This window comes from Emydura macquarii, unplaced genomic scaffold, assembly GCF_026122565.2.
Source record: "Emydura macquarii macquarii isolate MOO-44397 ecotype Brisbane River unplaced genomic scaffold, CSIRO-AGI_Emac_v2 contig_1390, whole genome shotgun sequence".
NCBI lineage: Eukaryota > Metazoa > Chordata > Testudines > Chelidae > Emydura > Emydura macquarii.
Window position 1 is genome coordinate 22,502,998 of NW_027131527.1, and position 13,686 is coordinate 22,516,683.

The 13,686-nt window shown below is 38.4% G+C and overlaps 1 protein-coding gene across 10 annotated transcripts in view; it reads right to left on the reverse strand.

Annotated features, from left to right (window-relative positions):
* The window catches only part of EXOC6 (exocyst complex component 6), a 178,581-nt gene that overhangs the window by 40,402 nt on the left and 124,493 nt on the right, over positions 1-13,686 (reverse strand). For all 10 annotated transcript variants that reach the window (XM_067552863.1, XM_067552865.1, XM_067552864.1 and 7 more), the window contains one exon: positions 6,631-6,772. In XM_067552863.1, the coding sequence (XP_067408964.1) occupies positions 6,631-6,772 (142 nt within the window). The remainder of the gene's footprint in view (positions 1-6,630; positions 6,773-13,686) is intronic.

Below are 13,686 nucleotides of genomic sequence, written 5' to 3' on the forward strand. Positions count from 1 at the left end.
AAAACTGTTATACTTTACATTAAAAACACTGCAGAAAGTTAAAATTTATTTTACTTACTGTTGTATAAAATGAATGCTAGAAGGCACCAGGGTTGCCCATTTTAGTTAAGAATGAAAACAGTTTCCATCATAATACTACTCCCCCACCCCCTCCTCCTCTCACACACACGACTTTCTAAAACATTCAGATTTTGGTCTGAAATTTTCCAGGCTTAGTCTGTGCTGTATGCTAAATTAATCTGGGGGAGAAATTTAGAACAAAATCCTTTTGGCAAATTTTTAGTTATGGAAACATTAAAAATCAGACATCACTGTAAAAACATTCTAACTTCATGTTTTTGAGCAGGACAATACCAAAAAAGCTAGAACTTGGTAGAAACAGTCCTGATTAAAAATAAGATCCTTCAATTGGTTTAGGAAAAAGTAAAAAATAAAGTTATATGTGACTGAGAAGTCACTTAGAGCATGCTCACTAGATAGCTGCTCAGTCTGTAGCACAGCTTATGGAACCCTGCTTTGTCTGTGATACCATGGCATACTCTCTCTGTATGGCCTGACCGGGAGGCGCTGCTGCTGGGAGAATATTCAGGAGGCAGAATATAAAAGTCTCTTTGAAACATATAATGAAATCTAAAATATGGGCATGGAAGATTATTACAATTTATTTAATTTCATTTCTAGAAATATAGAAAATGTAAGTTAATTAGCCTAGCTGAGTAAAAGTTGGAAAAGGAAAAGCATTGCCTCTCAACCAAATAGAGGGCAGAAAACCCAAATTTAGGATTAGAATTTGGATCTCAAGCACTGAACAGGTCATTATGTTGTGCAAGTATCTAAGGGAAAAAGTAATACTACATTACCGCTTCAGCCAACCTCATGGCATTTTACCAACGAGCAATATGGTAGTGGCTCTGGAGTTCCTACTAATCTGTCTTCATATTCAGGTACAACTTTTTAGGAAGGAAGAGAATGGGAAGTTCATGTGCTACACATGGCCAATTACTACTTTTACACATGCATGCTGAGTGTTATAGTCATAAGCCACATAACAATCTATCTGTAAAAAGCCGACCCTCTAAGGTACTGCCAGGAAAGGAATTATTATCTCAGGAAGGGATAGAGAGGAATTTTTTTTTCAAAGAATTAAAAAACTCTCTGGTTAACATATTTATACATAGCAAACATATGTATTAACTGTATAGGAATTAGAAGTAGAGATATTAGCAATGCCTGTAGTTAAGGTTGCCTAACACTTTCCATTATTCATTACTGTGTCAGAATCACAATTTGGTCCCCGGTTCCCCCTTGGTTGGGGGAGGGGAGGAGGAGAGTGGCAAATGGGAGTAATTTCTGCGAGCCCTATATTTGGACCAAATAACTTCCTCCTCTGCACCTGCTCAGCTGTGCAGGCTGGTGTGGTTTGAGGTTGAGGGGCACAAGACAAGGCTCTGCCCGCCTTTGTCCTTGCCCACCTATTCCTGGCCTGTCTTTTCAGGATAGGGATTAGAAACCCAGTGGAGGCTGCCATCCCGTCTACCTCGGGATACTTGTAAGTCCGTGCAGGGAAGTAAAGGGGAACCAAGCAAAACACAGACCCAGAATGCCCTGGAATGTTAGGGTGTGGACAAACTATCACGGAGGCATGGCCAGCTGCTTTGAAGGCATGACCAGGCCTCCCAGCTTCTTGAACCGATCCAACTTGCCTTTAAACTACTTCTCAAAACACACTTCTTTAAGAAGCCATGTAAATGGTAGTCTTTGCAGCATGACAAATAAGACTGCAATCTTTAATATCGTGCACTACTCACTCAAGCCCATGAACTTGTCTTCTTGTTGTCTGCCCTTTAAACTTCTATCACCTTCCCCATATATATTGTCATCTACTCCTGTTGTTCGTGTCTTAATTTGGGGCCTGCTCCTGTAAACTCTTGTTGCCATTAATTTAATGCAATTAAGAGCTAGTCATGAGGAAGAATTTACAGGATGAGAATCCTGAGATTGAAGGCTCTTTGGGTCAGTGAATCTGTCATTATTTGCTCTACAAAGTGCCATGCAGTAAATACATAAATAAATAATAAAAATGATGATAAAAGAAGCAAGACTATTCTGCATAACCTACCTCCAAGTCAGAGGCCTTAGTTAACTCAGAGCTTGAGAGCAAAAAGCAAAAGAACTGAAAAATTCCACAAAAGTGCCAGAGAAGATGCCCTATGATGAGTTTCAGGTGAACCAATACTTGAGGGATAACCTGTAGCCTTTGTCACTATGTTAAACTATCGTAAGCATAATCTATGTTTAATTTTTCCCTCTAACAAAAAAGTAAATTGCTACACTTCACTTGTTACAGCCAGTTTTTGGGTAAGCCGGAGATGACTGAGATAATGAAGAGTGCCTGTGTGTGTTTTTACAAGTGTGTAATAATACACAAAAAACAACCTGTAAAGAGAAATAAATCAAAAAACGTACCCCAACACAGGACTGGGCCTGACTCCCCGCTCTGGATACTGTGACCTGGCATTCACAGCCTGTGGACAGGCCAAGCCTGAATGGTGCTACGAACTTGTGTGCCAGGTGTGACGAAGTGAAGATATTATTGGGGTTTTCTTTGAGTGCTGTGTGTACTCCTCGGTTTCCCCCATATGTTACTCATGTATTTCGGTGATGGGACCCAGGTGTGAGAACACTGCAGAGGCCACTAGAGGGCAGATGGGCCCTCCCCAGCCACAGGTACATAAACAATGGCCAGGACCCCCTGCTGCAACAGGTTGTAACAAGTTGTGGCAGGCGGAGACAAGGAAGGGGATGGAGACAAAGGACTGGGGAGGGGCAAAGGGACAGCTCGCAGGGTGGGGGGAGGGGAAGGGTGGCTGGCTGGAAAGGTAGCCCCCCTGTAAGGGACTCAGGAGCAGGGTCTGAGGATGGGCTGTGAGACTCCCTAGTTGGTTGCTGCTGTAACTTCTAATTAATCTGCTAACGAAGTCTTTCTACGCTGTGATCCTGAGAACTAATAAACCCTTCTGATTTCCACGCTTGCTGTGAATCACTTCTGACTTCAAGGAGGGGTGCATGGCCCCTTTGCGGACGTGTAGGAACTCCCCAGAGTCCCATCCAGGGGAACTCACAGGGGGAGCTCAGGTGGAGCAGGGGTGCTGAATGCTCCGAGGCCAGATTCGGGAGGTGGCTGCACTAGTGTGTGGAGAACCGGGGGGAGCGGGGAAGGGTCAGGGGCAGACTCCAAGCACTAGAGTCCTGACTGGCTTCGCCCAAGTGGTTCCAGAGCACTGTTCCTGTGGGACTCTGTCACACCAGGTCACAAGGTGGCCATGCCAAACCTGAGCAACGCTGCAACCCCGGGTGCTAGACTGCAATGCACAGAGTAGGGAGCTGGGTCCAGGCCCAGGGGACTGGAGCCACTGTTGCAGGGTGAGCGCGAGGCAGCCTTGTCCTGTAACCTCACCTCCAAAACCCCACAGGGCCTCCCTTCTTCCCATCTCCCAATGACAAAATGAAATAAAACTTACCCAAAAATAGACCAAAAAATGAAAAATAAAAATAAAACCTCAGAGGGCTCTAATGATGAACATCATAAAACATTTCTACTAAGGTCTTTCCTCTGAGGAATATGAAACGTATCACGGTATAGTTCTATTTAATCTAATGTGTTCTCTTCAGTGGTTGGAACTTCCAGTCTACATGTAATGGTTCCCTCGGCAACACTTTCAGTCATAATAAATATCATTTTAAACATCAAAAAATACCCTCCAACTTCTGAATCATAAAGGCATACATATTACATTTAATTATAGACAGGGCTGGTATAGACATTGCCTGTTATTAAGGTTGCCTGACACTACTCATTATAGATCTTGGCAAAGATAAAAACTGAAAACTAACTTTTACTGTTTGGGCTGGAATTTTCCAAGTTGGAAAAACACCTCAAGTTGCATTTTTTGGGAAAGTTTCAGTCAAAATGGTTCCGCCAGCTTTGAGAATGAGGCTAGGAAAAATATGTTTTGACATTTCAAAAAAAAAACTGTGGTGACTTTTCCTTTGAAAAGTTCCTGTGCTCCCTTGCTTTGGGGGCAAGTATTTCAAATTTGGCATGGGGGTGGTTTAGGTGTCTGGATATGCCTTTTGATGTTCCTGTGAAAGTCTGCCCAAATTTAGCCAAGTTATAAGCCTTTGAAAAAAACCCTCAGTTTGTATGTCCTCTGCAAAGACTTCTTAAGAGATTAGCACCCAAAATATCTAAAGATTCCTACCTCCATTGCCTGATAGCTCTTGGTGTTGAGCAGACTGGCAGGCAAAATCCCCAGATAGCAACTGAGCATGCTGTAACCCTGCAGCTGCTGCTGTCAGCTGCTCTGGGCTGGGGTGTAGGCTGGCACCAGAACTGAAAGCAGGGAGACTTTCTCCTGTGACAGTGGCACCCAGGCACCTTGGAGGAGGAAGCTGCCTGTTTTGAATGCAGAAGAGACAAAAGCAGGATGGTGGAAGAGGAAAAAGACTAGATTGTATCATGGAGCCTGGTGAGACTGGGACTGAGAGGGGGAGGATAGAAGGAGAGAGAAACTGTGACTGATTTGAGGGAGTGGGGGACTGAAATACATTGGGGAAGGAGACAGAGGTGGGGGAAGGTGAGGAGGCTGGGACTGACTGGGAAAGGGGACTGGGAGCCAACGAGAAGTCTAAGGAGGGGAGACTGGTGCCGGGTAGGCAAGGAAAAATGAACCAAGATGAAGCACTGGGGATGAGAAGACACAGGACTAGCACAAGGACAGGTTAGTAGGGCAGAAAGAGTCAAGTTTGGGGAGAGCAGGCAGAATAGAATGTGCCCACTAGAGAACACCACTCCCCTCCAGAACTTGGAATGGAATCCAAGTTTCCTGAGCCTCACCATGCCTCATTTGTCAGCAACAATCTGTGCAACACACTGGCAAAGTGTGTGTCTTCTCCTCCTCTAAAGCGGGTCCACAGAAAACAACCTACCACTGCTAGCAGTTACTCCATTAGCACACAAGGCAGAGGTCTCAGCTGTGGAGCTAAAGATTCCAATCCTGCTGATGACCCATGTGGGCATCAACATGATGCTACATATTTGAATTTGTTTTTTCAGTTTGCTTTTTCACAAACCTCAGAAATTACACACAAAAACTACATTAAAAGAACATTATTAAGGTTGCAAAGTCAAGAACTCAAAACTTAGGAAATGCCACAATTAAGATTGCCTGTGAAGCCTTAATTTGGTCCCCTTGTTTGTATACCTTATGGTACAGTCTTTAACTACATGGTTACATGCTATTTTTTCCACAGGACTTCTCTCTCATTTAGCACAAAGGATGGATCTGCTTTGTTGTCTGTACGACACCTGCCTCACTGGTTGCAGGAATTCCAAGGTGTGTAGTGAATGAGGCCGGGGGACTGCAGGAGGAGAAAGGATAGTCTCATGGTTAAGGCAGTTAAATGCTGTCCTGGAGAACTGGATTCTATCCCTCCCTCTGACACAGAGTTCCTATGTGATGCTGGGCAAGCCATTTAAACCAAACTTTTCACAGGTGGTCACTAATTGAGTTTCTCATTTTCTAGGTGTTCAACTTGAGACCCTGGGGTATATCTCCAGAGCTGCTGAGCACTAACAGCTGTAAATGAAATCAGTGGGATACATGCTGAAATACATAAAGTACTGTATAAAGCTAAGTATTCTGAAAAATCAGACTCTAGGCATCTCAAGTTGGACACCCAAGTTAGTGGGGACTTTTGACCTTAATCTTTCTATGCCTCAGCTCCCCATCTGTAAAATGGAAATAATATCCACTCATCACATAGGGATACTGTGAAGTTTAACTAATTAATGTTTGTGAAGCATTTAGCTAATTATAGTAATAAGTGCCATAGAAAGCATATGAAATAATTATTATTCTGTATGTACAACCAGGTTTCAATAGTAAACAAGATAAACAAGGCCTGGGGCCACAAATTGAACAATGAGGATAAGACAAAATATTGAGCACCATCCATCCTTTTCATTGAAAGAGGCATGGTCTGTGGAAAAAACAGTATGTGATCATATAACTGAAGACTGTATCATAATGCTTATACATAAGGGGATTCAATTAAGGTTGCATAAGCAACCTCTATTCTGGCATTTCCCAGGTTTTCAGTGGCTGACTTTGCAACCTTAATGTTCTTTTTAGATTATAGTTTTGTATTGCACAGTGATTATTATGCTACTAGAAGAAGCAATAGAAGGACAACTAAATCTAAGAAATGTAATATATAAATGTCTTATTAAAAAGCTTTCCAGGAGCTTTAATATTCAGGGCCTTTATTTAAAACCATAGACATTTGTGTGTCCTGAATATTTAATACGCTTTAAAAATAAATATGTCATAAATTAATATTTTCATTTAAGTAATTTAACTTCACTTGGAAAATTATTCTCACAGTTATCTACATAACCAAAAACAGTATTTTAAAATATTAGTGAAATCAAAGCATAACCAAAAGACAAAATTTTGTATATTATAAAAGAGGATCACTATCTGGTGTAGATAAAGACTTTTTTTTTTAGAGTCATGGCAGTTATAATGAAACATTCATATATTTTAACATTCAGAATTCTCTACTTACATTCACACTGCATGACATCTAAATTAAACTGCTGAACAGCTCCCATGCTTATCTGTTTTAACTCACTGTCCAATAGCATCTGCATAAGGGATGTTGAAAGATGTTGGCAGGCTGACATGCAAGCTGTCTGGGCCACTTTTCCCTGATAAAAAGGATAACAAGTTGTAAGACAGCAAGCAAATTATATATCACCAGATAATGGCCTGTATTACTTTATTTTATATATACCCACTCAAAGTCTTAATACAACTACACTTAAAATAGACACTGAATGATTAATGGAAGATTATTTGATTCTTATCATCAGTTTTGAATATAATTACATCTTTAGGGGCATTAAACAAAACCCAAACATGTATTAAGCAATAGCCGGTAATTTTTCTGGACTACAGACAAATCCAAATATTTTTCAAGAGTATAGACTGGAAGAGTGTCATGAAAAATATTTGTTGCTGAGATATGTTGTTAACTTTATGACGACATTTTTAAACACAATGAAAACTGGAATGGAAATTGACACATTGCAAACGTGTAACACCATACAACAGACAATTACCTTAATCAAAACATTTGCTTTTACTTGGGTATATTATCATAATATTATAAACATCTTAAACTGTTGACTTCCAACCAAAAAGTCTGCTGCTTTCGAACTTCAAGCCTGTTCATACTCTTTTTAAGTGTTTGACAGGTCAAATAATGGTCCCTGGAAATCAACTACTCACAAAATTAATTGTAGCCCTCTGCTGTACAAAACAGAAATAATTTTCTAATCACAATCCAGTTATTTACATTTTCATTACAATTTTTACAGAATCCTTCAAAAAAAAATTTCCCATTGCAAGAGATTAATAAAGCAAAACACAAATTTAGCTATGAACATGCTAAACTATTTAATCAAATATGTTAATTTAAAACAAAATAATATGAAAGTTGCACTGTAGATGGATAACCAACTAAGATGAAATTTCAAAACAATTATTCATTATGTCTATCTGACTAGGGCTATCTTTTACCCATCACGTTGTAATGTTTTTAAAACAAAGAAGTCTGTGTGTTAAATTGTAATTTTATGCTTTACTGCACGTGTGGTTTAATGTACTTTTAAATAAACATGTTTTAATGTAATGATCTCTGTTAATGATATAATTTATTTTGTAACACAGCTCACATATTAATATACTATATTTTTAGAGGGGAGGAATGATTTAGTATACCTGGTGCAATACAAATAATTTTACCTTTTAAATTATTACTACAATTTAAATTACAGGCCAAAACATAATTAAGACTATTTTCTAAAGGATAAAGAGCCAGATTTTGCCCTTAGTTATGCAAGTACAACTCATTCATTTTGATGGGAATTGTATGTTTATATGAGAGCATAATCTGGCTCTAAATATTTTGCCTTGCTTTCATCAATTTACTGTTATAAGTGAATTAATTAAAAGAATATATACATAATACAATGCATCATTTTGAAATTTCTTTAAGCTTTTCCTGCTTTTTGTTCATGGATATTACATTATTCACTCTGTTCTGATGTCATACTGGAACTTTAAGACACCTGAAACAGTAAGGAGCTTCATATCTAAAATGAGATGTCAATTTCTTAGTTGACAGCCTTAAAAACTAAAGCAGGAGCAAATAACATTTTTGACCGAAACAAATGAACTGCCAACAAGGAATGTAAGAAACAATGCAAGAACAGCATGCTTAAAAGTCTCCCAAACCCAATGGTAATTACATTGGGAGACATGCAGTTCTATTCCCCAAGCAAAACAATATCAATATGAATGGGGGGAAAAAAAGGGGAGGAGGGTAACCAATGGGCCACAATTCATTTAATTACAATATAGTAGGTTTGAGATACTTAATGGAAATGTCATTTTGATTTAATGGAACAACTAGTGCATTTCAGTTTAATGTACTGCTCCATCAAATCAGCTCTATATGCTATTTATGCTGCCACCATAATGTAATAACAGTATAAGCAGATTAATAGGTTGTCAAGAAAAATTTTAACATTCAATTTATTTTATATACAAACATAGTGTGTATTCTTATAAACAAAAGATTCCATTTTACCTTTCTGACTAAACCTCTGAACTTAATTGTTGTAAACTGGCATGTATCAATAGTACTGGAGCACAAGATAATGGTTACAATGCAGAAATACATGATATGAAATAATTCTGATGGACATTTTAAAATAAGTATTCATATATATGCTTTTAATGCTTATTTTAAATGACAAAAGGCAAACATCCTAACATTTAGATTACTTCCAACTATGCACTTGAACTACAGGCTTATTGTTTTCATGGTACAGTCAAGGAATGATAAGAGGGGGATTTTACTGTACACAATTTATAACTATTCAGTGAGATCACTAGGTTTTTGTAAATCGTGGTAAAAAAAAGTAAGGCTAAAAGTAAATCTATTAAATTTATTTGTAAACCAGAATAATCTGAGTTATTACTCTCCTAAACTAATTTAAACTTCTTTATAGATTTATTTTGCAATGTTCAGTATTTCCAAATTCAAAATGTATGGGGTTGTAAGATTTATTCACAGGAGGATAAAACAAAAATGCAAGTAATTTTTTTTAGAAAATGTGAAATATTATTTCAAATTCATACCTAATAAATGAAAATTGACTATATTGATGTTCCATCTTGTATCTCTTAACAATTTACCATCCCTATTTTCAATATCTTTCCAAATGGATGTTTTTAAAAGGAAACTTAAGGGTCCATGAATATCATCATAATGTACTACTACTTCAGAATAAAACTAGTTCAGTTACTTTTAAGGCATTCTTAATATTTAGCATTTGTAAGTTTTGGGTTTTTTGAAGTTACTATGTCAAGCAAGTAAATTAAATAACTATATCTGATGCCATGCAGAAATTGAGCAGTTTTATTGCATTCTACTATTGCAGACCACTACGAAGAAACTACTAACATCCCATCTTCACACAAGTTATAATTGCCGCCATCTAGTAAGCATATTCTTTTTCTCCACCAATGCAAATTTCAGGAAACAAGGACCCTATTCTATAAGCAAAAACACCTGCTAAAAGTTTTTAAAGGCAACTACTTTTTACCCACCCTTTACGTTTTGCTGAAATACAAGTTTGTAAAAAGAGAAAACCCTTAGACAAACTTCTTATATTTCAAAGGAGCTTGTAAAAAAGAATCTGCTGACATATTAAATCCTTTCTGTAGTACCCAAAAGCTTTTCTCTTAAGAACAATTGCAGTAAAGAGACATTTGGCTCCTAGGAAATTCCCAAAGGGTCAGCCATATGCATCCTTCCATGGCACCTTCACGGTACTGCTTTCTACATCCATGCTAGCTGTCTCAAAAGCAGCTTTCATCATTCACTAGGGTGTCAGTCAATATGATTTATGGACTGCATTCAACAAAGTCAAAGCATATAGAATGAGAAATATGACTACAATCTGCTAATTTGTTTTGTATTGAGCCACTTAAGAGTCAAAGACCTGATGTCAGGCTAAGACCGGCAACACAATTAACCAGCCGGTGACAGATTCATCCATCCTCCCTGCCAAGCAGTGCCAATCAAAGACAGCATGAGGCGACATTTGGAGAAGTCAGTAAGAAAACCCATTCTCTAAGTAGCCTATGTGGGCTTTTGATTGACAGTTTTTGACTATAGCTTGTGGAGCACCACCACCCTTTACCCAATAGTCCCTCACTGCAAGCTGTGAAATAAGGCTTTCACTGCCAATCAGAAGAACAATAAAACAACACAAACTACCATCCCCCAATGTAAGAGAAAATAACAAAACTTATCTATTAAATCTAAAAAGCTAAGTTTCAAAATTAATTTAACAGTATTAAAAGATATTAAACAATTTTTATACTTACTGAAACTGCAAAGAAACTAAAATACATACATTTCAGTCTCACATTAATTAATGGTTTTGTTTAACAATTGCACTAACAAAATCCAACTTTTGATAAACTGATGAAAAGATTTCTCTCTTAAAAACACTAGGAGAATTTTAAAAATAGATAATTTCACTACTATTTATGTAATTCCTCCTCTCCAAGGGGTTGATCAAAATAAACTAAAGATTCATGTTGAAAAATAATTTGTAATTCTTTCTTCAGTAGTCACAGTTTCCTCTAAAGTGGCAAAGAGCCTTTAACTTTGTACTAACAAAATACACGCATCACTGTTGAAAGAACTCCTCAACTATCTGGCAACCCACTTATTAGATAAAAAAAATTCCCATTTATCCTTGTGAAAAAATTCCCACTATGTTTTTCAAATGAATTTATCTCAGAACTTAACTAATAACATATCCTGAAGTTTCCAAGTAAGGGCCCAAGATTACAACTCTTATTCACAGGAGCCATCCCATGGACTTAACAGACTACATGTATATGGATTTGCAGAATGAAAACGTAAGTTTTGATAGGTATAGCGCTATTATAAACCACAAAAATGAAGCTTCCATGGGATGTTTATATCAGAAGAACCCAAAGATGAAAGTAAATTGATAGGGCCAAATCCTAGGCTATGTCTTCACTGACGGTGGCAAATTCGCTGCCATCAGATCGATTTCTCTGGCTCGACCGAGCGATTAGTGAAGACACACTCAGTTGATCCAGAAATCAATGTATTAAGATCACCTTCTCAAGTGGCGCAGTGCAGTGAAGAAGGCACGCAGAACAGAAGCAGAGACATCGACGGGAGTTACGCAAGTTTTTTGCATAGGTTGCGTAACTCCAGTCAACTGCTGCCGAATCTCCAAGGTAAGTGAAAACCAGCCCCTATTAGCTTCTGCAAAACAGAGAAAGCAAGAGCTTCATGACACACAAAAGGCTGCACAGCTCCAAAAGACAGTGCACCTCCATACATTTGGTTAAGAGACCTGATCCTGTCCACTGCAATTCACATAGGGTTAACTCCAACCCAAGTAGAAAGGAGTGTCGGTGGTGTTGGTGGAAGATGTGCTGGGCTCTGTCAACTGAGTGGGAAGCTCATTTTCATGAACTCTCTACCTGCTCTACACCTCTCATATGTGCAGTTGAAGAAGATGCCTTATCACACCACTTCTGTGCTGCCAGATCAGTCAGCCCACTGCACAGCCGGTTTGCATGACGAGTTGAGGCTCACACTCCCTTACTGCTACATAAGAGGTAGCATGCTTTAGTAAATTTATAGCACCTAAAATATATGCTAGATGATTCACTGAAGAAAGAGAGAAAAAGTCTGTTGCTATTCTAAAGAGTTCAAAATTTAAATGCGGCCATTACATTTTATGTTATTTGGAGCTGACAATGCTATTTGCTTTTTTTGCCATTGACGGAGAGGGGAGGTGTTGGTATGTACATTAAAGAGGAAGCAAAAGTTCAGTATTGTAGACTACATGTTTCTCCTTTTCCGCATCACACAATGTCAGCTACAAGTCTGTCTGCGTGGTTTTCTGTGCAGGAAAAGGAAATGGGATTCTTCCAACACAGGACAACTTTCTGCTGAACAAGCTAGTCTTCTATGGAATCAGAATACACCTCATCAGGGAAAATTATACTTCTTTTTTCTTGTATTTTATCTGGTCTTTTCTATTTAGATGACAAGCTTTTCAAGGCAAGGGATCTCTTTTACTACGTATGTGTTCAATGCCTAGCACAAAGTCTTTTAGTTGGGATTTCTAGGCAATACTTTTAATACAAGTAAATCATAATAATCTGCGGATTTTAAGATTCATTTTGTTTCTTCTCAAGAGCAAGGGTAATTCTGGGTATTCCTATTTCCTTCTTTACCTCCTCATCCTGGATACTTCTCTGAGCACCAGCTAAAATGGGTGCTTAAGTATCATGTGAGGTGCCTCCACCTCTAAATTCTGAAGCCTCTGTAGTATTTCCAGGCTTTGACATTCTAGAAGTGATTGACCAGAACCCATCCTTCACTCTGATATATGCCTCCTGCATGGCCAGCATGGTGAACATTTTATACGGAAATATTTTCTATTAATGTTGCTGGTGCAGTTGTCTCCAGATAATTTGATGGTTAAGCATGAGACTACCGACTCTGACTTCACATATGGGAAATTTCCAACTCAAAAGTTAGATCTGATAGTGAGTCCACCTTGTCTGTGAATCCCAGGATGGGGATAAGATGAGGCTAGGATTTCCCATATTTCACATATAGTGGTGCTAGAGTTGCTGATACTGATCAAACAGATGATGATTATTCTGAATCAACACAGAATTTCATGGCTGTGACAATCACAATCTGATTGTTGGCTCTATGCATGGAAATGAGCACACTGGATCTAGAGTCTGGGCTAGGATTATATTTAATGGAGTTGGCTATTATATTTTTGTCATGAATGGATCATTATAGTCTTCATTTGAAATTAGGCAATTTCTCCTGCTGGTGCAAGAGACCTGTCTATGGTTTGAGAATGGTCTAACCTCAAAAATTGATGGAACTGATGAGTTTCCAGAAAATCTTCAAGAAAGTACTCTGCAACCAATTGACTGAGCTAGCAATGGTTTAATTAACTTTTATCTTACGCTATCTGCATAGTGGCACCTAAATCCCCTCTCTGCTGTCTTCATCCACTCGGGTCATCTTGGTTTATAGATAATCTGCAACAGGTGAAATAACAAGGGAGACTACTTGAGCATCAATGAAAGTCTCTTGCTGAGTGAACAACTGCTAAAAAGACTTTTTTGAAGTCTTATGCCACTGTAATCTCTTCAGGACAGGGACTGTCTCTTTGTTGTGTGTTTGAACAGTGGCTAGGAAAATGAGATCCTGATCCATGACTGGTGCTTGTAGATGCTACCATAATACAAATAATAAATAACAAAAACAGTTGTGCAGAAAGTAAAGAAAATTGTCTTCACCTCCAAAACAGCATCCAAAGTCTTGCCCAGGGAAAATCTTCTGAGGGATTCATAGTCTGGTTAATTTGGACAGCTGCCACTTAAGAAAACAGTAGAGTCTTTCTTGGTGAGAAGAATTTTCAAGTTACTTTGAAGAAAACAAATTGGTCAACTCTGGACTGAG